This window comes from Lissotriton helveticus, chromosome 6, assembly GCF_964261635.1.
Source record: "Lissotriton helveticus chromosome 6, aLisHel1.1, whole genome shotgun sequence".
NCBI classification, from domain to species: domain Eukaryota; kingdom Metazoa; phylum Chordata; class Amphibia; order Caudata; family Salamandridae; genus Lissotriton; species Lissotriton helveticus.
The window spans coordinates 1,651,947,810-1,651,975,410 of record NC_136067.1 but is presented as its reverse complement, the minus strand read 5'-3'; the positions used below and the strand labels follow the sequence as shown (position 1 = coordinate 1,651,975,410).

Below are 27,601 nucleotides of genomic sequence, written 5' to 3'. Positions count from 1 at the left end.
TTCGAAATTTTGGCAATCTTATGTGCACTGCTCTTCCACTGCAAATTAGACTGATTCCCAACTTGCTGGACTATCCAACGTATGTAAAACATATCTTTCGTGTTGCATTAGTGGTCTAAGGCTCACTGATATAGATTTTGCCTTGGTGTCTAGGCCAAGAGAGCTTTATAGATACCAAAAATCTAATTGATGCCTATAATTTAGGAAATGTTTGTATTGTACAAAAATTTAGTTTATGATCCCCTTTAAATAAATAACAATACACATGAGGCATCTGAAACCTTTACATTGCTTACAGGTGATTTACGTTAGACTCACAAAAGACATATTTTAGTAAAAATACATTCAGAATGTCAGGAAAACACAGTTAAATGCGCTTACTGAAGTGTGTCTCCGGAGAGTGGATTTATCAGTAAATGTTCTGCCACATGCACTGCACATAAAAGGCTTCTCTCCTGTATGTATCCGATGATGACGTTGCAAAGCATTTAGTTGGGTGAATTGCTTTCCACATTGATCACAACAATACGGCCGCTCGCCTAAATATTAAAGTAAAACATTAATTATTTTACATTCTCAATTAATTTTCTCATGATATAACATCTTTTGATGTGGAGTCTGAGTTAAATGTTCATGGAACAGCCTTTCAAAGGAACGCCAACTCCAAATGTTGACAATGTGAAATTGTGCCATTTACTGTGCATTAATTTCTAATTAGGCTTCATACCAACACATTTGGCAATCGCAATAAAAATTTACAGAAACGACAACGTTCCGGATACAGCATGAAGCAAAGGAATCAACAATGCAATAGGGGGCACGATGTACAAATTCCACCAATTTGTGCGTTTATAGTTTCCTAGGTGAAAAAGGCAGCGGAACAAAACCTATTAATGACTAAAGAGAACAATGACACCTGTGAAATGACAACACTATCCCTTCAGTGTTTTTATGAGTTGAAAGGCCTGAGGTCTGAGCTTACTTTATTCTTTCAAAATGAGGTGAACACCATAGCAATAAACCTCACATATGACGGTAGAAAAAACCCATTCAGATTCAACAACACATTATATCTTTCCGCTATGCAAAACAAGGGATTGCCAAAGCTACATTTTCTAGTACGATCAAGGTATGCATTGCCAGATCTGTGTTTTTACACGAGACACTAGCATAACAATCACAGACATCTAGAAAGCACTTTTAAGCCATGTCACTTTCTGGATTCCCAGTAACCACTGGTGTCAGGAGATAGTACAAGTTTCTCGGATGTCAGCTGAAGTTAACATGGCCTCCTGCCTCGACTAATTCATGTCCATGACTTATCATTTGGAGGTAGACTCTCTCTGGCATTAGGATTGGGAGTCAATCATTCACTATATAGTAGCTGTCTGTCAAAGCAAGGGAAAAGCCCTCCAATTTACTAGATGTAGAATGCAAATGTTAGACAGACACAACTAATACATGACTTCCCATCCTGAGGTCATGAAGGCAAGGTTGCTTTATTGAAATGGATATAAAACCCTCCTATTGGGTGATACTTTCTAAATAGCTACAGCAGAAGTCTCAACATACTGAACCTGGGGCATGAGGCAAACACTTCATGTTCCAGGCCTCCCTCTGCCTCAGAAAAGATGCAGTGACATCAATTATTTTAGTAGCTCAAGGGTATGGAGTTCAGAGGCAGTCTTGGGTGGTCAGACGCTGTAGCACAGCAGCTGCATCCCTGCCAAGGCCAAGTAGGTAGCTGTACTCCTGGTCAGGTCGATGTTGTTGCATGGCAGTCCCCAAAGGGACAATTAGGAAGTTGCAGCCCTGGTTCGAGTGATGACGATGTATGGCAGTCTCAGCACAGCAAAGGCCTATTTGGCAGTTGGGGCTCCAATCAGACGAAAGTCGTCATACAGCAGTTGCAGCCTTGAATGGGCCAATAAGGCAGCTGCAGCCCGACTGGGCTGAAGTCGTCATACACGGCACCATTAGGCCGAATAGGCAATTATACTTGGACCTGGTCTGACAAACCATACCACACAGGTCACTCCTAGCTGACTCATCAGTCTACTTCCTCTGGATGTCCCACAGCAGGGCTTCTCCTTCTACTCCTGCAGGGCGGGCCAGGAAGGCTCTTTCCTTCTCTCAGCAGGCAGGCAAGCTTCAAGGCACCTCCAAAAGAGAGTGTAGGCTTCAGGTGATGTTCCCACCTCTGTGAGACTGGCTGCAAGGCAGACACCAGCACTGGTTACACAAAAGTCTTTCAAATAGTCTGCGGAGCTTTCCCTGCTTTGATTTTGCAGGACTAGTAACTGGAAAAAAGTGGTGTAGGTCTGGGTCCCACTTTAATAGACATATCCTAGAAAGGGGACGTAGATCCACTGTTTCAAACTTCAGAACCGGTTTGGGCGGCTCTCCCTTCATAGGACCTTCTCAGACTGCTTTACAGACGCATCCTTTAGAGTGATGGTACTCACAGCAGGTAGCACTAGGGCTGTCTCCAAACTGGAGCACCTATAACACAGATACAGTGAAGTGTGGGTTCCTGAACATTGCTGTCATCATCTTAATTGAAGCAGTAATAAGGGATAGGCAAAGGGGCAGGTCTGACCTAGAATGTTCATTACCTTACACATCAGAAAGTACCATCAAACAAATGCCAGTGCTCAGGAAAAATTAATCAGCAGCCCCTTGTACCAATTTTTTTTTTTAAGGATCGCTACCTTTCAGTCAGAGGAATGCACGCAATACACTACCAAGATCACATCACCTTTTGTGTGTATGATTGTTGGACCGGACATATTTGGTGTGGTTTTTCCCCAACGTTTTGCCTTCCAGACTCCTGCTTTTGCTGGCTTTTAGGACTCTGCTCACTTTACCGCTGCAACCCTTTGCTAAAGTGCTTTAGATCTCTCCTTTAAACAAAGTAGAATTGACTTGTGCCCAATTGGTTCATTTAATTTACTTGTAAATCCCTATAAAGTGGTATCCCATGTATCCAAGGCCTGGAAATTAAATGCTACTGTGGACCTGCAGCACTAATTGTGCCACCTACTTGAGTAGACCTGTAAACATGCTTCAAGCCTACCATTTCAGTCAATGTGTACAGGTTTAAACTGCCATTTTGACCTGCCCCCCCCCCCCAAAAAAAACATTTTGCCTTGCCATGCCTAAACCTTCCTCTTTAATACATACAAGTCACCCCTACGGTACGCCTTAAACAGCGTCAGGGCGGGGTGCAGTGTGCTTAAAAAGTTGGACATGTACTTTTAACTTTTACATGTCCTGGTAGTGAAGAAACTACTGCAAGGCCTACCTCTCCGGTATGATAAAATTGTGTTAACATATTACATATAATAAGTGATAACCTTCAATTGGGAGCTTATAGGAATATTAAGTTTGGTGTCTAAAGAACTGTAATAGAAAGCCCTTTTTAATGGTGAAGTTTACGTCATAATTCTAAAAAACTCCACTTTTAGAAAGTTGGCATGTTCTTGTCCCAACCATTTGGTGCCCCAACCAGTTTACTGGGTTACATGACTAAGCGTAACTGCAAGTTGTTTTTTGTGTTTTGCTCCCAGAGAGTGAAACAACAGGCCATAGGTGTTGGGAGGATGGGTATTCTCTGACTTGATAAAAGGAGGAGGACCGGTCACCTACCACACTTGCACATCACAAAGACTCTACTTGAGCACACTCACAAGGGGTTTGACTCTAGTCTATTGTGAACCCAGACAACCTACGGCCAGGGCTGGGAGGCAGAAAATTCCAAGAACCTCTCGTGGTGAAACCTCTCAGAACCATCTCCTACTTCAAATGGGCACCAAGTATAAATATTGGAACCGCAGATCCCACTCTTCAGTACACCTCTGGACCTATGGAGCACTCAAAAGGACTGCTGTGCTGCTCTGCCAGTAGGAGACCACCACTCAGTTGCCCTGTTGCTTGAATGTAGCACTGGACCTGCATCTTGAACCCACAACCTCTACAGTGACTCCAAGGGCTAGTTGGCCTACTGAGCATAGCCATAGGGACAGAAGGCTCCAACCACCTTGAACTCAGCACCTGGACTCTGCTATGAATCCTACTCTCCCAAGCGGTGCCACCCCAGTCCAGGACCCTTGGAAGTGGGCCTGAAGGTGCTCTGCCAGCCCCGCTGTGGTCCCAGCAGAACCAACTTAGCGTGATGCATCGAATGACAAAACTCCTCATCCCAACTGCTGCGCAATGCATCTCTGATGCAGGACTCTGCATTGCAGCCTTATCGGAACTGCCGGTGAGGGATTCATTTTTAGCACAAGCCTTTGGATCGCAAGCCCCTCATAAACAGCGTCCTCAATGGTAATGCAGGACCTTCCATCACAACCTTGCAACTTCCCACAATCGTTACTGTGAGATGCATCTCCACACCAGGGCAGTGGGGTCTCGCAACGCTCTGCAACCAGGATTTAAGGTAGTCTCGTTCAGTGGGCCTACTTTGGTCCATGTATCCTGCCTACATGCGACTGCAGTCTTCCTGACTTTGTGACTCTGTCCCGGTCCGGCGCGACCAGATAACAGTTCCAGGTTTGTGCTTCTAGGCACTATTTTCACTTAAATTGTTAAAATTGCATATCTTCGGTTTTACGAATTTTTTTATTTGGTCTCAATATATTACATTTTCCTCTACTTTGCTAAATTGGTGTGAGATTTTTCTTAGGTTGTATTTTCACTTGATTACGGCTTGAAGTGCTGCATAAATACTTTAGGAGATAAGCTTGACTGCTCTGTGCCAAGCTACCAGAAGGTTGAGCACAGCTTAATTTGGGGTGTGCTTGTGACTTCATCCTGACAGTACTTGTGGCTGCTGCTTGAGGAAAGTTTAACCTCCCTCATCCAGCAATCAATTTCAAACATTGATTTTCAGCCGTGAGATTAGGACTTGTGCTTCTGCAGTGCCATATAGTGATTTTATGTTACACTAAATAAATCATTTGATACCATTTCGAGTTTCTTTTAAATTCTCCTTGATTGGCCTTTTAGCTTTTTCCAAATTCCCTCTTATTCTACTGGACTGTTGTACCTGAAACCACACCTGCAAGGTGCTTGCCAACATGGATTCCTACAATGTGCTGAGCTCAAGGTGTTCTGCAAGAAGAAGGGAATTCCAGCCCAGAGCAACTCCAGAAAGCTGGAACTCCAAAAGACACTGAGGTTCTGGGAAGAAGTCCAACAGTCACAGGTTAAAGAGACAGAAGAAGATGATGATGTGGAAAGGCAAGGAGAGGTTCTGGATACCAGTCCTGAGATGCAGCATTCAGCTGAGGGAGAGGACTTGACTACTGAATGGATACTCCCTGCCAGAGCGGTGAGCAATAGGTCTTCTCAAGGTCTGTCCTCAGAGGAGCTAGCAACAGAAAAGCTGTCAGGAAGTTTAGGCTGCAGATGGCGTAGTTTAAGATGGAGGAAAAGAAACTGGCATTGGAAGGAGAAGAGAGGAAAGCTGAGAGAGCCTTGGCGAAAGAGGCCATGGAGGCAGAGGAACGAATAACGGCTCACGAGAGGAGCTAAGGTAGGCCAGCAGAATCCAGCAATATTGCTGGCAGCATTCCTGCTGTGCCTTGTAGAGATTAGACAGCACACATTCTAAAGGATCTGGTGCCTAACTTTGCTGTGGGAGATGATATTGACAAACGATTTTAAGTCTATGAGGTTGACTAGGGTCGCTGAGAAGCGTTGGGGGCAGTCTACGGACGCACATACCTAGTGAAGGGAGGGGCACCCTACTGGCCCTAGAGAAGTGGGCAGTATGAGGTATCCCCCATAAAGGACACCTTTGTCAGGAAGTATGGCCTCACCTCAGAGACGTTCAGGCATATGTGTAGGGACAGTCAGAAGCCTCCCCGTCAGTACTGGGTGCATTATGTAGATTCCTTTTGTAAGGCACAGGATGGTTGGATGAAGGACAGTGAAGGCGGCACAATTTGGTGGTCAGAGGGCACATGATCAGTGTTGGTTTTGCAGATCTGTATCATCATCTGACCGACAGCAATCTCACTGATTCAGAGAGCTTGCCAAGGAGGTGGACCTCTTAACATGGTCCACATGAAGGTATCTCAGGAGTTACAAGGGTGGGCAAGGACCCACCAGAAGGAGGAGGAGGCGAGACAAACATAAAAGCAAGGAGTTCTCTTCAGATCCCTAAAATAGTTACCATTGACAACAAGTCCTCAGGGAAGGCACTCCCAAAGTGCTAGGAGTAAGGCACTACACAAGAGGGATGTCAAATGTCCCAAGCAGGCACAACCCCCACTGATGGGAAGACACCAGGGCTGACAAGTGTGGCACTTGGGGAGGAGATTGCCCCATGTAGTATGGAAGGTTGTGCAGAGGTTACCCTAGTGTCCAGGGGAGATGGGGCCAAAGGCCCATATGTCTAGGAATACTAAGTACAGGCAGTGAGTCATGATCAATGAGCAGAGAGTGGAGACTCTCAGAGACCCAGGAGCCAGCATGACAACCATCAGGTGTCTTCTGGTGTTCTCATAGCAGGTAGTCCCTAATGTAGTCCACCAGGTCATACTAGCTGAAAACCATGAGAAAAAAACAAGTTACTTACCTGTAACTACGGTTATCCAGTATTGGTATCTTTCATAGATTCACATGCCTGAATCATTCCCCATGGCCGAGGCGGGAGTCCCACGGTAAACAAAAAAGCAGTACCAAAGGTAAATAACAGTAGTAGGCCCAAAAGAAAAGGCCTGAGGCCTAGATTTTAGTAGCCTATCTACATCATTATGCTAAAAGAACCAAGAATTTGGTCACAACTAATCAGCTATCAGCACCCTCTAGAACTCGCTCTGCAGAGCCAGTTCTCCTCAGATTTTCGTTAGCACAAGTGGGAAATAAGTATCCCAATACAGAGAACTGACTCTCCGGGGAGGAGGGTGGGTGCATGTGAATCTATGAAAGATACCAATACTGGATAACCGTAGTTACAGGTAAGTAACTTGTTTTCTTATCCAGTATTGGGGTATCTTTCATAGATTCACATGCCTGAATCAGAGTAGCAAGCAGTATACCAAGTATACAGTCGGTTGCGGATGGTGGGAGACTTGTGCTGATAAACTCCCAATTGCATCCATTATTTGTTAACAGAGGCTTGAAAATGCAAACCTTCAAAGTTAAAACATGAGTTATAAGAACTAAAGAGACATGCATAGTAATGTCCATACATGGATATGTAAGCCTTATAGACATATTATATATACAAAAGTACATATAAATATAAAGAACGTGTTATAATCGCATAACCTTATGAATAATGACAATCAGATAATATTTAAAAAGCCAAAGGGTACCTAAAACTGGTGTCAAACAAAAAGGTGGCGTAGGACAGCCTGTCCAACTGCCGAATCCTCTTAACATGCAGACTGAAGGCAGTAATATCTCGTGAAAGTGTGGACATGTTTCCATGTCGCAGCACAACATATTTTCTGGAGTTACTCCAGCAAACAAAGCTGTCGAAGTTGATTCTGTTCTTGTCGAATGAGCTTTGACTTTCCTCTGCAAAGGTTTGTTAGCCTTGTCATGGCAGAAATGAATAGCAGATGCCAGTCATCTGGCTATTCTTGCCTTTGTTACAGCATTTCCAAGAGTTGCTTGACCATAAGCCACGAACAGCTGGTTGGATCGTCTGATATCCTTAGTTTTCTGTAGGTAGAATTTTAAACAGCGTTCAACATCCAGCGAGTGCATTGCTCTTTCAGCTGGAGTGGATGGATCGGGAAAGAATGTTTTTAATCTTACCGGTTCGTTCAAGTGAAATTGTGCTGGTACCCTAGGAATGAACCTGGGGATTTGTTCAAAGGGTTACATAGTGAAAGCTTGGATTTCACGAACCCTTTTTTGCCGAGGTAAGAGCCAGTAAATGGGCAACCTTCCAAGTGAGGAATTTGAGATCAGGTTTATGGCTCGGCTCAAATGGACGCTTCATTAACTGCGCTAGCAGTGTTGAGTTCCCACTCTGGAGGGGTGCTCGCACTGGAGGGAAAGCTTGGAAAAGTCCTTTCATAAATTGTTTGGCAAGTGAAGAAGAGCAGAAAAAAGGAAATTTTGAACATTTCCTGAATCTGGAAAGAGCAGCAAGATGTACTTTGACCAATGAAAAAGTAAGCCCAGACTTGGCTAGAGAAAGCATATAATGGAGAACTTGTTCTGCAGGAGCTGTAATTGAGTGAATATTATTCACCTCACACCAACAGCAAAATCGCTTCCATTTGAGGCGACAAGTCTTGACTGTGCTTTGGGCACGAGATTTGGCCAATATTTCACAACAGTATTTTGAAATGTTGAGGTCCTTGAACTCCAAGAAATGACATGCTGTGCGTGCAAGTGCAGTGACTGTGGGTCCGGACGAACCACTTGGCCTCCGTCCCTTGACAACATCGTATGCGTCGGCAATAGGCGAATGGGCTTGTCTGGAGAAAATAGTAGAAGTTCCGGGAACCAATATTGTCTTGGCCAACGGGGTGCAATCAGAATAAGATGGCAACCTTCCAGCTTCATCTTGGGGAGCACCTTTGGAACCAATGGTATTGGGGAAAAAGCGTACGCACAAATCCATGGACATGCATGGACAAGGCATAATATCGGCATTCCTTGTTCTCTCTCATTGCAAATAGATCCAGTGCCGGTTTGACCCAAACTTGCAACACTGGGTTCACCTGTTCCTTTTCCAGCTTCCACTCGAGACAGTCCGACTGAGACATGCTCAGGGTATTGTGGAGAGCCCGGACGTGTGCGGCTCTCAGGGCATCTAGTTGAATGTGACGCCTTCCCACAATTCCTGATCCTCTTGAGATTGTATATTGATATAATACATGCTGATGGTATTGTCGGTCTGGACTAGCACAGAGGAACCCGCAATCCTCGGGAGGAATGCTTGGAGAGACAGAAAAACGTTGTGGAGCTCAAGCCTGTTGATCTGATGTTGTCTTTGAGACCATCTTCCTTGAATTCTGCAATTCCTGCAGATGACCTCCCCATCCTACCATGGAGGCATCAGTCGTTAAAACTAAATCTGGAATAGTCTGTAGGAACATGAGACCCTGGGTTAGATTCTCTGTCTGCGACCACCAATGTATAGAATTTATCATGCACCGCGTAACCTTGATGGTATCGTTGTACAAACCCATTGTTTGCTGCCATTGAAGTTGCAGTTCCTCCTGAAGAGGTTTCATTTTGAGCCATACCAAGGGTATGAGATGTATCGCTGAAGAGCACATCCTCCGGAGCAGAGCAAACATTCGAACTGAAACTGACCTTTTAGAAATTAGCCTTGCCAATTTTTGAAGATGCAGCTGGCGGTCGTGTGACAAGAATGCGTTGCTCTGGACCGTGTCTAACCTTGCTCCGAGAAAAGACATTACGTGTAGAGGACATAACTGTGATTTGCTGTCGTTGAAAATCAGCCCCAGAGAAGAGAAGAGATGGGTACATTCTACTGTGGCAATCTTGGTTTCGTGCTCTGAAGGACCTTTTCAGCAGCCAATCGTCTAGACAAGGGAATATTTGTATTCCTCAAGATCTCAATGCTGCTGCCACTGGTACCAAAAGCTTCGTGAAGGTTCTTGGTGCCGATTTCAGCCCAAACGGGAGCACTTTGAACTTATATTGGGCGCCAGCCACTTGCAAGCGAAGATATTTGTGCTGTTTGGGGAGGATAGGTAAGTGGATATACGCATCTTCTCTATCCAGAGAAGCCATAAAATATCCTTCGTTTATACAACTCAAATCTTGTGAAGACGAGGGGGAGGGGGACCCCTGGGCGGAGTAGTAGGTGGCTGTTTGATGAATTCCAGGGAGTGGCCATCGGTTACTAGGTCTAAAACCCATTGGTCTAACGTAATTCCCTGTCACTTGTGAACAAAAGCTGAAATCTTCGGGCCCACGGGTAAGGAGGGTAAAATGGTTGGCACCCTGTTAGTGTCTCGGCCTTGATACTGTGATCTCTTTCGACCGCCGTGATGGGAGAAATTAGTCGTAGACTATCGACGGTATGATGTCTGGCTGTAAGGCTGTACTGGAATTGATACTGCTTATTCGGTTGGTTTTGGTATCCTCCACTTGATGAAAAACCACGTCATCTCGCTCCTCTGAAAGATTCGCGCCCGTATTGAAGGGTGCTCAATGATCATGCAGTATCCGTGTCAGTTTTTATAGCTAAGAGGGCTTCATCAAAATGTTTACCAAACCCAAAAAACTCTCCATCATAGGCCATGCCTAGAATCTTTATTTGCCCCTCAGGTCTGAAAGTAGTGGCTTTAAGCCATTCCTGGCGTCTAAGCACTGCATCCCCCGCTAGCTGACAGAGGTTGGTGTTCACGATGTCCAAGGCGCCATCTAAAGTTTCTGATGCGGCAAGTTCTCCTTCCAACAGAATCTTTCGTGCTTCCTGCCTTCGGTCCTCAGGAATGAGGTCAATGAGACTCGCCATGTCTGACCACATTTGACGGTCATAACAGCCAATTATGGCTAGAGGATTGCCAGCTCTAATAGAGGCCGCTGCCAAAGTAGAGAATTTTTTGTCTATAAGGTCCAGACGACGTCCTTCCTTGTCCGGCGGTGTGGTGATAGGTGTTGCGGGATTTTTGATTGTTGTTGGGCGGCCTGTGAAATTACTGAATCTGGCCGAACGGTGGCCTATCAGACAGGATGGGCTTTAGCAGGTGCAAATTATTTCTTTTCTATGCGTGGAAACACTGGTGGAATAGACTTAGTCTATTATAGGTACCACTCTCGTAATCTTCCTGGATTCTTCCTTGAAATCATGAAGGAAATATTCTGTCTGTTCGACTAACTGGCAGTTGAAATCTAGCTGCTGCCCACTGCATTAAAAAATGTACAGGATGCTGTCATAGATGAGGCCATCATAGCCAATTTCATCATAGACTTTACTGACTTAGACATGGTTATGTAGGCGAGGGTATTGCAGACGAGAACGTCTTCATAGATAACCGTCATGACCAACCATCATAGATGAGGCTGTCATAGATGACAGTCATAGACAATGCCTTCTTAGATGAGGCAATCATAGGTGATGGCATCCGTAGATGAGGCTATCAGGCCATTCACGGATGAGGCCATTCGTAGATGGGGCCATTCGTAGATGGGGCCATTCGTGGGTGAGGCCATTGGTAGATGAGGCCATTGGTAGATGAGGCCATTGGTAGATGAGGCCATTGGTAGATGAGGCCATTGGTAGATGAGGCCATTGGTAGATGAGGCCATTGGTAGATGAGGCCATTGGTAGATGAAGCCATTGAAAGATGAGGCCATACATAGAGGATGAGACTGTCATAGACGACAGTCATAGACAATACCATCATAGATGAGGTTAAAATAGGTGATGTAATCCGTAGATGAGGCAATCATAGAGATGAGGCAATCGTATGATGGCCATCCGCGCATGAGGCCATTCATAGATGAGGCCATACGTAGATGAGGCTTCATTGATAAGGCTGTCATAGAAGACCTTCGTAGATGAGGTTGTCTTCGAGCGGAGGCTGTCCTAGGCAATGTCATTGTAGATGAGACCATCACAGACAAGGCTGTCATAGACGATCGTCGTAGATGAGGCCGTCGTCGACGACCGTCGTAGATGAGACAGTCGTCAACGACCGTCGTAGATGAGGCCGTCGTCGTCGACCGTCGTAGATGAGACAGTCGTCGACGACCGTAGTAGATGAGGCCGTCGTCGTCGACCGTCGTAGACGAGGCCGTCGTCGACGACCGTCGTAGATGAGGCCGTCATCGACGACCGTCGTGGATGAGGCCGTCGTCGACGACCGTCGTAGATGAGACCCTCGTAGAGGAGACCATCGTAGATGAGGTCCATATTGATGAGGCAGTAATAGTAGACATGGAGTTTTGTTATAGACTCCTAATGTCAGGTTAAGAGGATTTCCCTGATGTAGTGTCAAGGATGAAAAGGGAGTTGAAGGATCAGCCTCTGAGGAAGTTTATCCCAATTGCCTCTCAGTGAGAAGTGCCTTATAAAGACTGAAGGTGAGTCTTTAAGGCTTTTATGCGCGCCCTCTGGAGGCTCCTGGCGCGACTTCTCCCTTTGACCTCTCCTATGAGGTGAAGGAATCCTCGTTGTCCTCATCAGAAGTGGCAGATTAAAGTGTCTGTAGTCCCAATAATAGCCTCATCTCTCAGAACGTGAGAGTTATTGAGGAAAAGGTTAGACATATTTCGTAGTCTATTACCTTGTTTTCTGCCAATCTGCCATATTACTGCCTTAATAGGGTCAGATAAATGAAGTATGATCTTGGATGTCCAAAAAGAAGCAAAAGCTGAAGAAAACTGAGCAGAGCTCAGGGAGACTCCCTTCACAAACGACATGTGGTGAAAATCTGAGGAGAACTGGCTCTGTAGAGAAGGTTCTAGAGGGTGCTGATAGCTGATTGGTTGTGACCAAATTCTTGGTTCTTTTAGCATAATGATGTAGATAGGCTACTAGAATCTAGGCCTCAGGCCTTTTCTTTTGGGCCTACTACTGTTATTTACCTTTGGTACTGCTTTTTTGTTTACCGTGGGACTCCCGCCTCGGCGACGGGGAATGATTCAGGCATGTGAATCAATGAAAGATACCCCAATACTGGATAACCACTATCTAGTTGCTCTGATTACCTTTCAATGGTGGTGGGGGTCTGGGGGAGGGGAAGGGGCACCTTGGGTTCTTTGAGTGTAGCTGTGAGTCCATCCATGACTGCGGATTGTCTGCTCCGTAATGACCTGGAGATGTTTAGGTTGCCTGAATGTGTGTACTAGACCACACAGTCCATGGCCTCGGAAAGGGACGTCAGGAAGCCCTAGATCCTTGAAGAATGTCTGATGTACCTGCCAAAACGAGAAAGGGCAAGGGGCACAGAAAACCCACTCCAGAAACTCCCAAGGTCCAGGAGAAGGCTGAGCTTGAGGGCGACGCCCCAGAACCTACAGGGGAAGACACTGCTGCCCTGGAAAACCTACCTGAACAGACCAATTGGCAGAGGGAAGAGGGTCTCATCAGGGAGGATTTCTGCAGAGTGCAGAAGGAGGGGCCTACTTTGGGGGGCCTATGGCGGCAGGTCTAGGCCAAAGCAGCTGGCAACACCTCGTGAGAACCTGATTTACTGGTAGAATGGAATCCTGTATAGCGAGCCTTAGGTTCCTGAGCCTGGTGCAACCCATGTGTTGCTGGTTCCTCAATGCTACAGGGCCTTCCGACTCCTACTAGAGCTGGCTCATGATGTTTCCTTGGCAGGTCCTCTGGGGCAGGACAAGACCTTTGGCAGTCTTGTCACCCACTACTATTGGCCCTGGATGAAGATGGCCTCAGATATGTTCTGCAGGTGTTGTCCCACATGCCAGGCTAGTGAGAAGTCAAGTAAGGAAGTGCAAGGCTCCTATAGTTCCCCTTCTAATCATTGGCACTTCCTTTGAAAGGGTGGGAATCAACATCGTTGGCCTCTGGACCCCAAGGCAGTCCTGAACAACAGGCTCATCCTGGTCTTGGTGAACATGCCAACCGGTACCCAGAGGCTATACCTCTACGGAAGGTGACTCCGCCTGCAGTGGCCAGAACACTGATGGGGATATTTACCCATGTGGGATTCATCAAGAAGCTAGTAGCTGACCATGAAGCCAACTTCATATCAGCATACATTTAGTCCATGTGGGATGAGTGTGTGGTAACATACAAGTTTTTCACACCCCATCCCCAAATCCCCAAACCAATGTGCTTGCTCAGAGGATCAACAAGACTTTGAAAGGCAGATCCTTTCAAAGTCCGCCTTAAGGCAGGGCCCTTAAGGCGGAAGTGGGACATCCTGTTGCCATGCATGTTTGCATACATGGAGGGAGGTACTGCAGAAGTGTGTTTGATTCAGCCCCATTGAACTTCTGAATGGGCACCCCGTCAGAGGGTCTCTTAGCATCATAAAGGAGGGATGGGAACAAGCTTCCAAGAAAGCCCCTCTGGATGTTGTCAGCTACATGGCGGCCCTTCACACCCAGATGAAGCGTTTCTGGAAGAAGGCTAGGGAGAATCTAGAAGCCAGCCAGGAGGTTATGAAATGGTGGTATGACCAGAAGTCCACTCTGACCTACTTTCAGCCTGGTCAGAAAGCGTGGGTGATGGAGCCTGTGGAGACCAAGGCCCTACAAGATAGATGGTTTGGGCCCTATGAGGTGCGCAGGGAGGATGTCACCTACTTAGTGGACAGCAAAACCCCTAGGAACCCTTTACGTGTCCTGCATGAGAGTTTCCTCAAACAATAATTCGATAAGTCTGACGTTACCATTCTCCTGGTATCAATGGAGGGTGTCAACCTCTTCCTTACTCATACCCTTAAGCAACAGAGGGACTATAGACAAGTGTCAGGACAGTTCGCCTCTTTCTTCTTCCTAATCCCATGGCTCACTACATGGTGTACCTAGGATACTGGCACTAGGGAAATTGTGCCTGTGAACAATAAGATCTAGAGGCTATATGACCAAGATGAAAGTCTCCAAAATGCTGGAGCTAGGGACAAAATAGCTCTCAGGACCAGACCCGTCTGCTGCTTCAAAGTGGACACCAGGTATAATTATCGGACCCTCAGATCTAACTCTTCAGTACACCTCTGGACCTTTGGAAGACTGGGAAGGACTGCTGCGCTTCTCTGTCAGAAGGAGACTTGCACTTTGTTGCCCTGCTGCCTGAGCGAAGGACTGGACCTACATCTTGAATCCAGACCCACCAAAGTGACTCTAAGGGTTAGTTGGCTGGCCACCTGACAAGAGCACAGGGACAGAACGCTCCAAGCTCCTTGGACCCAGCACCTGGACTATCTGCTGTGAATCCTACCCTCCCAAGCGGTGCTATCCCAGTCTTGGACCCTCGGAAGTGAGCCTGAAGATGCTCTGCTAGACCAGATGTGGACCCAGCAGAACCCAACGGAGCAGGATGGATAGCCACACAAAACTCTGCATCGGAACCACTGCATGACTCATCTCTGATGCAGGACTCCACATCCCAGCCTGCAGCCTCATTGGAACTGCTGCTGATCGATACCTTTGCATCTCAAACCCGTCAACAGAAACCTTGATGATGAGGCAGGACTCCGTATTGCAAGCCCCGCAAATTTTTCGGAACCAGCCAGTGTGCAATGTAGGACCTCCCATCACAAGCCACTCGTCGATGGCATCCTCATCGACAAATGCAGGACCTCGCATCACAGCTTCCCAGAACTGTTGCTGTCCAGTGCATCTCCACACCTTGTATTGCCTCGGCTGCATGACACATCCTCGACACAGGATCTCGCAACACTCCCCTGTGCCAAGCTGTTGGAAAATGGCCTTCTCTGACGGGTCACCCCAAAAGTTTTGCATTCCGCCTCCTCTTTTTACTGTATCTTTCTGTTGGCCTTAAGACTCTGAGTACTTTACCAGTGGTGACCAGTGCTAACTTCCTGACTGAATTAAAATAATGTAATTTCCAATATCCAGTAAGGGTTCAGGCAGGTAAAAGGCACTTTAGATCAATGCCTCAATGTACAATTGATCATCGAGTAATACATTGTAGCCAAAGGGGGCATGTTACATCTAGCCTTTATGGATTTAACATCAGCTTTCGACAGAGTCAATAGATCAAAACTCTGCTTCTTCTTTTTGATATGAGGGTGGACTGAAACACCATCAATTTCTTACATGAGTTACATTTAGATCTTATGGCAGCCGTGAGGTACAATCAGCCTGGGAGGCTCTCCTCACCTATAGGAGTGCATAGGGGGGTTAGACAAGGCTGACATTTAGCCCCACTCTTGTTTACATTATATATCAATAACTTGGGTTCAACATTATGTACTGCTTCTAGAGACATTCTTTGGGGTGAGACTCAGTTAATCCCAGCAATTTTATACGTGGTGAATGCCACGCTGCTAGCAACAGCAGCAGTGTGGCTCCAGCACCTTCTTAATTCACTCATAGGCTTTATGAACACCCTAGATTTGAGCACTAATTATACTAAATCGAATGTTATGGTTGTGGGCCTCAAAAACAAATGTTATACAAAATATTTTGGAGAATGCATGGAATTACTAGGGTAAAAGTATTTTCCTATCTGTGATCCTCTTCAAAGAAAGGGGCACATGGGTCCCGCTATGGAGGGCAAAAAGGATTACAATGACCAGAGCTGTATAGGTGTTTTTTGATTTCACTATCAGACTGGGTGCCAAACATATACGTGTAGAGTTTACCAAGCCAAATGTATTTCCTTAGGAAATTATGGGAGTGATATCTGGAGATACAAGGAGGCTACAGACTTACAGATAGTGGAAAATAAATTCTTTAGATGGCCGTTATGAATCCCACAATCCACAGCCTCCTTTCTTGTTAATAAAGAGCTAGATGTTAGGTACATCTCAGATCTTTTGAAACTTTGCCCATTACTAAATTGGATTAGGATTTGGCTTAATCCTGATCTTGAGCTGAACCAGACAATCATAAAAGATTGTTTATCCTTGCAGAAGGGTAACAGTATCCTGTGGCTCAATTACATCAAATCTGTAGTTGGATATTTGGGACGTCCTGAGTTATATAGGTCCCCAGAAAGGATCACAAGAAATGATTTAGGCTGGGTCATGAAACATTTGCTCTCCGCTGTGCAGTCTGAGAGAGAAGCAAGTGAGCTCTGTAAACCCTCTGTATGAGTGTATATTTTATTAAAGTCTTGCCCCTCCACAGAGCCTTACTTAGCAGTGGTCACAATTCCTTATCATCATTTCCTTTTAACGAGATTTAAGTTAAATCTTTTGCACTGGCTGCTTGCGGAACCGCAGTGGCTGAATAAAGTTGCAAATTTGGGCCACTGTATTTGTGACAATTTCTCAACGCAAGATACCATGCATTTTGTTATGTTTTGTCATCATTACTTTTTGTTAAGGCAACACAATACACATCCTCTGTTAAGAGGGAAATCATTTTTACAGGCAAGACATGCCCTCATATACCTTCAAATGCTGTTGAGCCCTTTAATAAGTTTTAATGTAGCTAGTTTTTTTAGCAGAGCCAGAAAGAGACAATTTCCACTGGCTTCTGGAGTAGTGAAAAATTGATGTTATCTGGTCTTGGCCATGCTTTTTAACTTCTAACTGTAGAGAATATAAATTGGGACTTTTAAATCATGGATCTGCTTTTTAACAATGTTTTAGTGTAATTTAAACTGATACACTGGAAGCACTTCGTAACATTTTTGGGAAATTATGCATCTCGAATATGGTTTGTGTCTTTTATAGGTTTAAGTAACCGAATAAAGAATACTTGACTGACTGTGTCCCATTCCCCTCATGGACTCCTCAGCAAAACTCCTGGGAAGGGTTTTTTGAAGAGAATAGAGGACTGGGCAATTGACAACTCCATTTTGACTTAGCCTATAGCCCGACACTCCAGGACATATTGTTTGGGGTCAAAGGCAACACGTTTTCATATGTATTTTGTCCTTGGGACAAGTAGGCCCAGCCCCCTGCAGCACAAACCCTTTGGCTGCCAGTTTACAGTACCACATTATGGATCAGGGAAGGGCATTATCTTCAGTTAAGGAGATATTTGTGTCCCTGTGTTAACTCTGTTCAAACTTGTATGTATGGTCCATTAATGCAAAACCTTTATTATTAGGGTAAGTAAATGTTGTAACCTCGGACTGCACTACTGACAGTGTGTCCAGTACAAAAATGTGTACACATGTTTTCAAAGTTTAGCAATATGAGGCTATGTATAATGCTCCCAGAATTCTCTCTGATTAGATGCAAATATTTGCAAAACCTTGAAAGCAAGATTAACGATTCTATGCTTTCAAAATAAAATGTAAATAAGAAAAATAACATTTTGCTAAACTACTGTACAATTGTAGGTACCGTTTCTTTGATAGCATTTCACAAAAATATTCATAATGGAAAATCAGTGTAACCAGTTTCAATAAGATTATGGTAAACATAAAAATAAACAAGCACTGGCAAAGCCAGAAGGTCTGTAATTGGTGGTCTGTCTTTTGGTTTTGTCAATGTGTGCCTTGTTTTGGCATAATTTTTGTAAAACCTTATTGGTGTGGGAGCTGCCGGGCCCTCACTTTTATAACAAACATTAGCAAAAACAAAAAAAAATGTTTGGTCTTTAAAAGCACACATTGTCACCGTAGTTCCTGGTACTTACCAAAATCCATATTATTTTAATAAACAGAAAAGGTCATGGTTAGTGCTAGAACTAATTAGGGGCCCAATTATTAAAGAAAGTTTCAAAAGTGCACTCATGGTTTATGCCCTTGCATAAAGTCCAGATTTACAGCTTTCATGAATTCACAAGAAGTAACAGAAGTAAGCCAAGAAATGGCACTCCTAGAAAATATTTGTCAACTGCATTTAAGCATGAGCAAATATGCATGTGTAGATAATCTGTTGAGTGTTTGCAAGCTTACTTTCCCTCCAACCACTTTTATTCCAGCCCTGGAAATTTTTTTAAATTTGCCATTGTCAGAAATTCTCAGTATGGGAAAAGATTAGAGCAGAGTTGGTGAAAACCCTTAAAACATGCAAGCTAGTAGGGTTGCATAGACTCAAAAGGCCATTTCAACCACCCTATAATTATTGCTCATCATTACCTTCCGCCCTAGTATGTAGGCCTGCGGACACATGGCAAAATAAGGAAATTGCTAGTATTCAAACCCAACTATGGTATGAGCTCTGGCATAATCTGAGAGGCTATATCTGATCTCTTATATAATGAGATTGATGCCAAGGTCAGCCAAGACCTGCTGACCTTCAGAAAACTCCTCAAGACCTGGCGTTTCGAGCAGTAGCTGCATTCCCCACCCCAGCGCCTTGAGATCCTCGCGGTTGAGTAGTGCGCTTTACAAATTATGTGATTGATTGATTGATTGTCGCGTTAAATGGCACATAAGGACCAAAAAGATTTTGCTACAGGACAAGTAGATTTATGAAGCAACTTGCCCCACTGACAAGTAGATATTTTATTAAATTCAACAACCCTGTGGCTAAGGCCCAGTATAGATTCAGGAAGGGACTTGGGACCGTGGAGCAATGTTTAAACCTAGAACTCCTGATTGGGAAGTACACAACAGTCAAGACAGGATCGCTCCACTTGTGCTTTGCAGAACTCACTAGCGCTTTTGACTTAGTAGTGTTGTATGGCGTTTTAAGATCCGAGCGAAATTTACAGATTTATGCCCTTATATAGGTACAATTCCCATTGCCCTTATATAGGCATAGAAATCATAACCTTATTTAGACATAGCCCATGCAGTCTAAATACAGGCATGGCTACTTCCACCCGTTCCAAAAAGCCACAACAATTTCTTGGAAAAATCGGCTTCAGCAGTCAGGGACATCCCCTTGCTTGAATATTGATTTGTCCAAGAACTCATGGAGTTTTCAAAGAACTACCATTCCCTTGGGGTTCTTTGATGACGTTATTATGCCCAACTTTACGTCAAACTAGGCACCTTCAAGGTATAAATTATGCCTACACTTGCCATAGCAGAGGCACGGTGGTTAGGAGCAGCTCGACTATCTACTTGCCCGATGCAGCTCGCTACAGCAAGTGCCGGAGGAAGCTGATCCTCCAGCTGACGCACTGATCGAGAGGCTGCATTTCTCTCAGCGAGAATCCAGCTCCAGTGTTTCCAAGCTCCCCTCGCGGGGTGTAGGGAAATCAAGTCCCGAGACAGAGATACCAGACCTCCTTCATTCTAAAACCAAGGTAAGGAGCTGATTAGACCCTAAGAGAAATCTTGGATAGATTCTTGGCAAAGAAAACTAAAACCTATGCTACACCACACTTACTTCTTCCCTCATACTAGACTTAAGTTATTTACATTGGGGTAGGCGTATTTTAGAAGCACCAGTTGAGTATGTTTAGCCGTTGTTATTTATGTATGTATCTATGGTTTAGAAACCATACAATGCTTTTACAGCATTATTTGATAATACTCTTCACGCTGTACGCATTATACTTTGCAGCCTGTATTACGATTGTAGCAGTTCACTTTACTTGCATGAGAAAGAAGACTGTTCAATAAATCCTTTTAATGAAAACGCCTGTCTCTCTATTTTCTCTGCACCTTTGATGAAACGAAGCATGCACAATTGACTAAGTAAAATATCTATCCATTGATTCCACGACTCTGAAGATACGTTTATTCTTGGGAAAACAAAGTTGTCATGTTTATGCGGTTGTCAGAAACGAATCCCTTCTTGTTTATTCGAGAAAGTTTCTAGTGACCTCTGAGCTAGCTGGCACTCACAATTAAGTCTAATATATTCGATAGAGACCTAGTCGACCAAGTCCTAAGTCAAATCTATAGAATATATTATTCCAATGCGCAGAGCCTATTGGGAATATAGGAACTACACTACAGTAGACCACACAATATTATGGCACACATTGCTCTCCTATAGGGCCCCTTTGTAGATTGTTAGTCTCCTTGCACAGTTATACGAGAATCTTTCAGCAAAAGATCGGTTTGGCCCGAATGGCGAATTGATGCCTTCCTTCTTTTAGAATAAGATGGAGTGTATAACAGGGTTGTGTAATGGCTACCTTTTTATTCTGTTTATTTATAAATGGGGTAGATGACACTTCGGTCCCTGCAGTCTGATCCAGCGATTGCTGCTGGCCGCTCGATTCCTATGCTTCTCAATGCTGATGACGCTGTACTAATATGAAGGACCGCGTTCGGACTGTACAGACTAATAGACAACTTTTCAGATTTTATGACCTCTAGAAAAACATTTATAATGCCCTGTGGGAAAATCCCCAAGATTGTAAGATCTTTTTACCTTGAAGAGACCCAGATCGCAACGGTTAAGTCCTTTTGCTAACTGGCTGTGCTGTTCTTTGCAAAGGCCTCCTGGGCAGTCCATATATCCAGTGCTAGGCTGCAGATGAAGAGAGTCTATTTTCATATTCTCCAGTAACCTGGGCAGCTATACCATCGAAAAATGGTCATAATCTATAAAGCGAAGGCTTTATCCGCTGAAACTTATAGTGGAGGGGTATGGGTTACAAGGTTAGCAACTCACTGCAAGTCAAGGAAAATAATTTCTTAAGACGTCTGCTGTGTACCCCTCCTTCTGCATCAACTCCCATAATATAGAGAAGTTGGCCCAAACCATTTGGATGACACTTTGTGGCGTTCTATATGGGCCAAACTGGAAGTGAAATTGCAACGGACTGCCCGACTTGACAACGAGGGACTGCACGGCTCGATGACGACCTATCGCATTCATTGCAAAGGGGTTCAACTTCGAAATTTTTTGGACTGCACAGATCGGAAGCAACACATTGCCTCCATCAACGGGAGCGACAACAACGCATCTCCTCTGCTGATCCTCGCTTCAGGTCTTCGATGTTGACGCTTCCTCCATTCAAGGTACTTTTTCAGTAGGAACCTGCATGAGTCCTGTAGCCGGCCTGTGCTCCATTGTAGTCGGCTTGAATTTTGGATTTACACCAGTCTAGCATGACCAGATGTCCCCGGTCAGTGCTTTATGACTCTGAGCATTATAATTTGATTTAATCTTTAAAAATTCATAACTCCGGTTCTACTTGTTTGATTTGTTTCGGTTTGTTCCTGCTTTACTCATAAAATGATCTCTTTTTCTAACACTATATGGAGTATTTTTGTGGCGATTTCATAGTGTTACTGTGTGTTTGTTGAACAAATACTTTACACATTGCAGCTTTAGATAAGCCTGACTGCTCTGTGCCAATCAACCAGAAGGTGAACACAGGTTATATTTTAGTGTATATCTAGCTTATCCGGACTAGAGTGGCGGTCCCTACATGGACAAAGTGTATACCTTTGCCAACTAGAGACCCCAATTTCTAACATTAGTGGCAGCTACCAGAGGGCTGAGCACAGTTTAGTTTAGGATTTCATTGCGATTTCACCCTGACAGAAATTGTGGCTGCCGCTTGAGTAAGGTTTTACCCCCCTCAACCAGTAACCCAATTTCCAACAAGGTACGCCTTAAGTGGCAAGGGTATTCTCAGACGTGGGTCCTGTGCTCCGTGTGCCATGGAACCAATCTATACCTGACTGATGAGCCCTAATCAGTGCAAAACCGGTCTGGGGTTGCTTGTGTACAGGTACAATGAGGACCTGGCCTGGCAGCTCAGGCTGAACTGTTCCAACTGTAACATGGTCAAGCCTTATTTGCATATAGCCGGGTCTAAACTGAAATGGCATGGTGAGCAAAAGAATGGGTTGGGATGCTACCAGAGCGAATGCCAGTGGTAAGATAAGCAGTCCTACCATCACCTTTTTTGTGTATGAAATGTTCAAACTTCTCACGTCAAAAGCCAGCTACCTTTCTTTGGCCTCTGCCGAGTAATGGGGAATGAAAATGGGGTCCAATTGCACTGAGTATGGAGCACAGTCTCCATTGGCTCATACCTTTTCTAGGATAAAGAGATTGTAATTTGAGAGAGGGCAAGAATTGTGAATCTTAAAGACAACATAAAGATGGCTCACTATTTCCAAGTTCTCTGGTACAAGGAGACTGCACAACCAGCCAAGACTGGTTTTCGTGGGACAAGGAGGGTTTCTTCATTTCAATAAGACAGCCCGAGTAAGGAGTTTAGGAGCTCTGGACATTGACAGAGGGATTCTGGCATTGTAGATGCACCCTGAACAGAGATTTCTGAGATTGATTTGGAGTATGGAAAGAGGAAGTACTACATAAGAGAGCCAGCTTAGCTGTTGGAATTTGGTTAGGACTGAAATAGGAATTGTCAACAATCACTAGCTAGTGTGCATTATAAAGATGGTTTCCTATCACAAGCAACTCAGAAAAGAACATGGAGAGACCAGAAGAGGATTGCTGGACTGCCTGGATAATGTCTGCTAAAATCCTACTTCTCCCTGTACTCTAGGTTTTGAGTGTGCTCTCAAGGGTCAGTCTGGCTGGCCAGCCTCCTAGAGCTTCAGGGATTTAAAAGGGAACCAGGTGAAACTGCATTGGACTGAGTCTGACTTACACTGCTGAACAGTGGACTGGAACCTAGGAGCAACCTAGTAGGCGGTTTGAGAGTTTTTATAGAAACCAGGAAGAAGTTTCTCAGCATCTTTAAAAGTTGTGACTCAGCCATTGTGTTTGTCTTCGCACCCCCTCCCCCACGCTCCCCTTCCATCCTCCATTCAGGTGTCTTCACAGAAAGGAGGTAAACATGGTGCGCAAGACTTCTGGCAAGAAAAAAAAGGCTTCAGAGCAGGATCTTGCAGTGAGGTCATCTGACCTCATGTAGCCTTTTCCATCTACAGTCTTCAGCGTTGACCTGCTAAAAGATTTGAGCGCTAGAAAGTAACAATTTAAAAGTAAAACAGGCCAACGCAATAACGTCATCCCAGAAGCAAAGCAACCTCAGCAGCTACACTTTCCACTTTTGCTCTGTTTGGAGCTTTAAACACTGAATGCTTCAGTGGGACCCAGACTCTGCATACTGGATTTTAGGGGTCTCTTGTTGGCTACAGCACCCTGCCTGCTAAAGAAGTTGGACTTACAAGAAAACTACTAAGTCCAAAGGTAAAACTTATGACAGGTGCCACCTGCTAGGTTTATCTGACCACAACTCCATCGCAGTTAGCCCAAAATTATATTTAAGTTATGGTCAAAAGCAACCATTAACTTATTGTGACCACTTTTGTGCCATATTATTTATATTCTCTTTTGTTTGATGGTGTCAAAATACGTAATACTAATTTCTCTGCGGAAAATATTTCTGCTTTAAGCCACAGCTACCGAGTTAAGCCCAGGTTTTCTCGTTAGAATTGCATTTTGACCTAGCAAGACACATTACTAATTTGGTGGGACACTTCGCCCACTGTAATAGACCCTAACAGGCCATACAAAGTGCACTATTATACTGTATAATAAATTCTGATTCTGCACCTTTTTGTTCAAAGAGAAAAGTCAAATTATCTGGTGGGTAGGCTCATGCTACAGGCTTGCTTATGTTTCTATCAATTGCCGGGGTGATGTATTCATTTCAATTCCTCATCTAGTCTACAAATGATTGAAAACTCGAAGAATAAATAATGAACTGGTCTGGACATATTATTCCAAGACTGAAAGAAAAACACGTTATAGTTAATGCCGTGTAACCACAATTGAATCTGGAATTTCTTTGTGCACAGGGAGGACTCTGTACATACTTATAACAATTGCAATTATCTATAAACAAGTGTTTGTGATCTGTATGAGTGGAGTAAAAGTACAAAGGTTAGGAACCTGACCAAGGTCTCATTATAAAGCAATGTCTAAGAAACAAAAGCAAAATGGTTGCAACAGTCCTGCCAAACATACCCAAAACAATTCAATAGACATTAATCAACAAAATAGCTTGTAACCCATTATTATTTCTTGCATTCATACCTGTGTGAACTTTCACATGTTGGTGAAGAGAATTTCTCTGTGCAAATGTTCGGAAGCAGATTCCACATTTAAATGGTTTTGATCCTGTATGTATTCGGTCGTGATGTTTCAAGTATTCTTTTGAAGCAAAACTCTTGCCACAGGTCTCACACATGAAAGGCCTTTCACCTGAATGATAAAGTATTACCTTTTTTACTCAGATGTTTAAAACATGTAGAATACCATGCTAACTGTCATCAGTGCTGAAATCTCGTACTGCAGAAATAAACAGATCTCTAGCCACTCATCCTTGCTCAGTTTCCACAAAGCACTTCTTCTATTTTGCTAAATTTAAGTGTAATGCCTTAGTCAACACCAAAGTTTACTACTACAACCACGTCCTCCTTAGTTTCACCACCTTTCTTCGAACCCTCTAAAAAATGCTAAACTTCACAGTGGACGTCATGTTTCACCTTTTATTCTCCAAAACTGCTTTTCTGAGGTGCTATCAGGCATGTTATTTCACAGTGCATCATACCTCTGTTCACTGCCCACAATGTAGCAGTCAACAAACCTTGATTAGAGCACTTCACAAGCTCTCCATGGACTCTGGTAAATAGGAAGGGGGTGAAGGAGCTGAGCTATATAGCAAATTAGAGGAGGAGCCCAACTCTGTCCCACAAGAGGTACTAAATAGGATGCTGCAACAATCTTCCTAGTATTTTCAGTATCACTCAAAATCCATTAGAAAGTAAAAAGCAATGAGGTCAAGATCAAAAGCCCAAAAGACATTAAGAGCAATATAGCTGGAGATGCAGGTCCATCCCAGTTTTAGAGTCATCCAAGTACTTTTCAGCAAACATATGTGCAGAATATGGACTTTTCTTGTTGTTCAGCGACACTATTTTTTATCCTACTGCAGCATGCATGGGGTATTGGGGATAAGTGTACGTGTGCTGCCTCTATCGACTACAGCCTACAGCACCCTCAGTCAGAAATCTTTCATTGGAGCTAACGCTCAAGTGCCTAGAGACAATTCAACTCTGTGTGAGCTATAAGTGTGGGGACCAGCACTTACTTTTGTGAACTGGCACTTATTTGTCTGCATCAGATATTTACTGAAAGCAGCAAGAAAGAGAAAAACACACACATCGAAAAGATAGAGGAAGAAATAAAATTGGCATTAAGGGAGAAAGAAGGAACTTGCAGCAGTGAGGTAAATGGGCCTGGAGTGGATTCAAGACTACCAGCCTGGGGCTTCAGCATGCCATCATTTAATTGGACCAGCTGGGGACTTCGGAGCAAAGTTACTGGCACACTTTCTTTTACAAACTATACACTGGTGGCAACTATGGGTAGTAATAGTGCTACATACATTTTTTAAGTGTACAACCAGATCTGCAATCTACCAAGTCAACACCCTCCTTCCAGCTATACTGTTCTCTAACGGACCCTGACTGCAACTCTTTAAAGTGTTGAATTGTCACATTCCAGCATAGTTAAGTTGCATTGTCTAATGTATCCATGTGGTTGAAATTGATTTAGGGGATCTGTCATGACCTAGGATAGCATACACTACTACAAAAATAAGCACAAATACATGTTGCAAGTCAAAGTACTTCCAGAGCAAGTTGAACTTGATGCTTAATATAGGCACATTACCTCCTCGTCCGTCTTCCTCGCCACAGTAATTACTAATTAGCATTCTGGTCCTACAGAAACTCCAAGCAAAAGTTAACATACTAGTCTCCCTATCCCTCCAATATGCCCCCAGTGGCAACCACCAATCACATAAAAGGATACAAGATCCACACCACGACCTGTTTTTTTGTTTCTGCACTACTCCAAGTGCTGTTCATGTTCCTGTTTGTTCAGGTAAGTTGGGGCGGCGGTCCTGCCTTAGCGGACTCTTGTGCCCCGTTCCATGAGGGGGGGGGGGGGGGGGGGGTGTTGTTATCTACATGTGTGTTTCACAGTGTCCCCCCACCCCACCCCCTTATTGGGCACTTTTGTGCATTCTCTTTTGTCCTGCTCTAGCGGACTTTTGGGTGTTGCTGTGCCTCTCCGACTTTAAACAGTTTTGCTTTGCAGACTCATGGGGGCGGGGGCTCATTGTGGGGGGGGGGAGGGGGGTTGGTATTCCTACCTGAGTGTGTTATTGTCCCTCCCCCCACCCCTCTTGTTTGGGAGTTTACATGCGTGTCTGGGTACGAGTCCTGATTAACGGACTTGGCGTATCTTCCTTGTTCTCATTAATCCGGGGGGGGGGGGTTCTGGCTACGCACGTGGGCTTCTTCCTCACTCGTGGTTTCTCCCTCGTTTGTGCTGCCTAGTCCTGCTTAGCAGACTCGGCATGTGTTATTTTCCTGCCTCCGTGTGTGTTCGATGTATTGCTGAGTCCTGTGTTCGTGGACTCGGCATGTCTTACTTGATTCCTGCCTCCTGGTGGGGCTGGGTCGCTCGTGATCTCCCTCCTCCCCGGTGGTTGTCGGCTTCCGCGTCTCCAGCAGTTTCTCTCTGGGGTCGCGTTGGTCGACTGGGAGGGGGCGTTGCTTTGTGAAGTCTGGATACAGATGGGCACAAGGTTGCTACGCAATTGAGGGGGTTCATGGTGGAGCCTGGTTTGCTCAGTCGGTAGAGCATCTGACTTTTAATCTGAGGTCCTAGGGTTCGAGTCCCTGTTCAGGCAGCTAGGTTTATGGATTGTACTCTTTTTGCGTATTCATTTCAGGATCCGATGAATGTGTAGTCCTGTTACACATTTTTGCGGAGTTATCTTGTTTGAGTCTTTGAATGCCAGTCTGTCTGTACCTTCTTTAAAGGATGTGGCGTCATTGCTATGGGCATGCCGATGGTCGGCCTCCGGCATTTATTTATTTGTTTTTCCGGGTTTCCTTGGCTAGTAAGCGCTTTTTCAGAGCTCTTGCTTACCATGGGTGTTTTGCATGTCATTTTTGTGTGTGCTTTAATGGTGGCTGGTGCTGCGTTGTATTCTGCTGCCGCTCAAGGGTCTTCTAGGTCTCTGGATGAAGCCCCTTCACTTGCCTTGCTCTGGCTACTGTTTCTTTCAGCGGTGACTCCCGCTTTGAATGATGTGGCCTGGGTTCCTCGCTCTACTGCGGCCGGATGTGACCCTGGTTCCTACCTTGACTTGTAAGGGCGAGGATGTGGTTCTTATG

General features: G+C 44.6%; 1 protein-coding gene across 2 annotated transcripts in view; it reads right to left on the bottom strand.

Annotated features, from left to right (window-relative positions):
• The window catches only part of GZF1 (GDNF inducible zinc finger protein 1), a 70,722-nt gene that overhangs the window by 19,950 nt on the left and 23,171 nt on the right, over positions 1–27,601 (bottom strand). For both annotated transcript variants that reach the window (XM_078649502.1, XM_078649503.1), the window contains exons 4-5: positions 24,444–24,611; positions 382–539 (exon numbers count right to left, since the gene is read on the bottom strand). In XM_078649502.1, the coding sequence (XP_078505628.1) occupies positions 382–539; positions 24,444–24,611 (326 nt within the window). The remainder of the gene's footprint in view (positions 1–381; positions 540–24,443; positions 24,612–27,601) is intronic.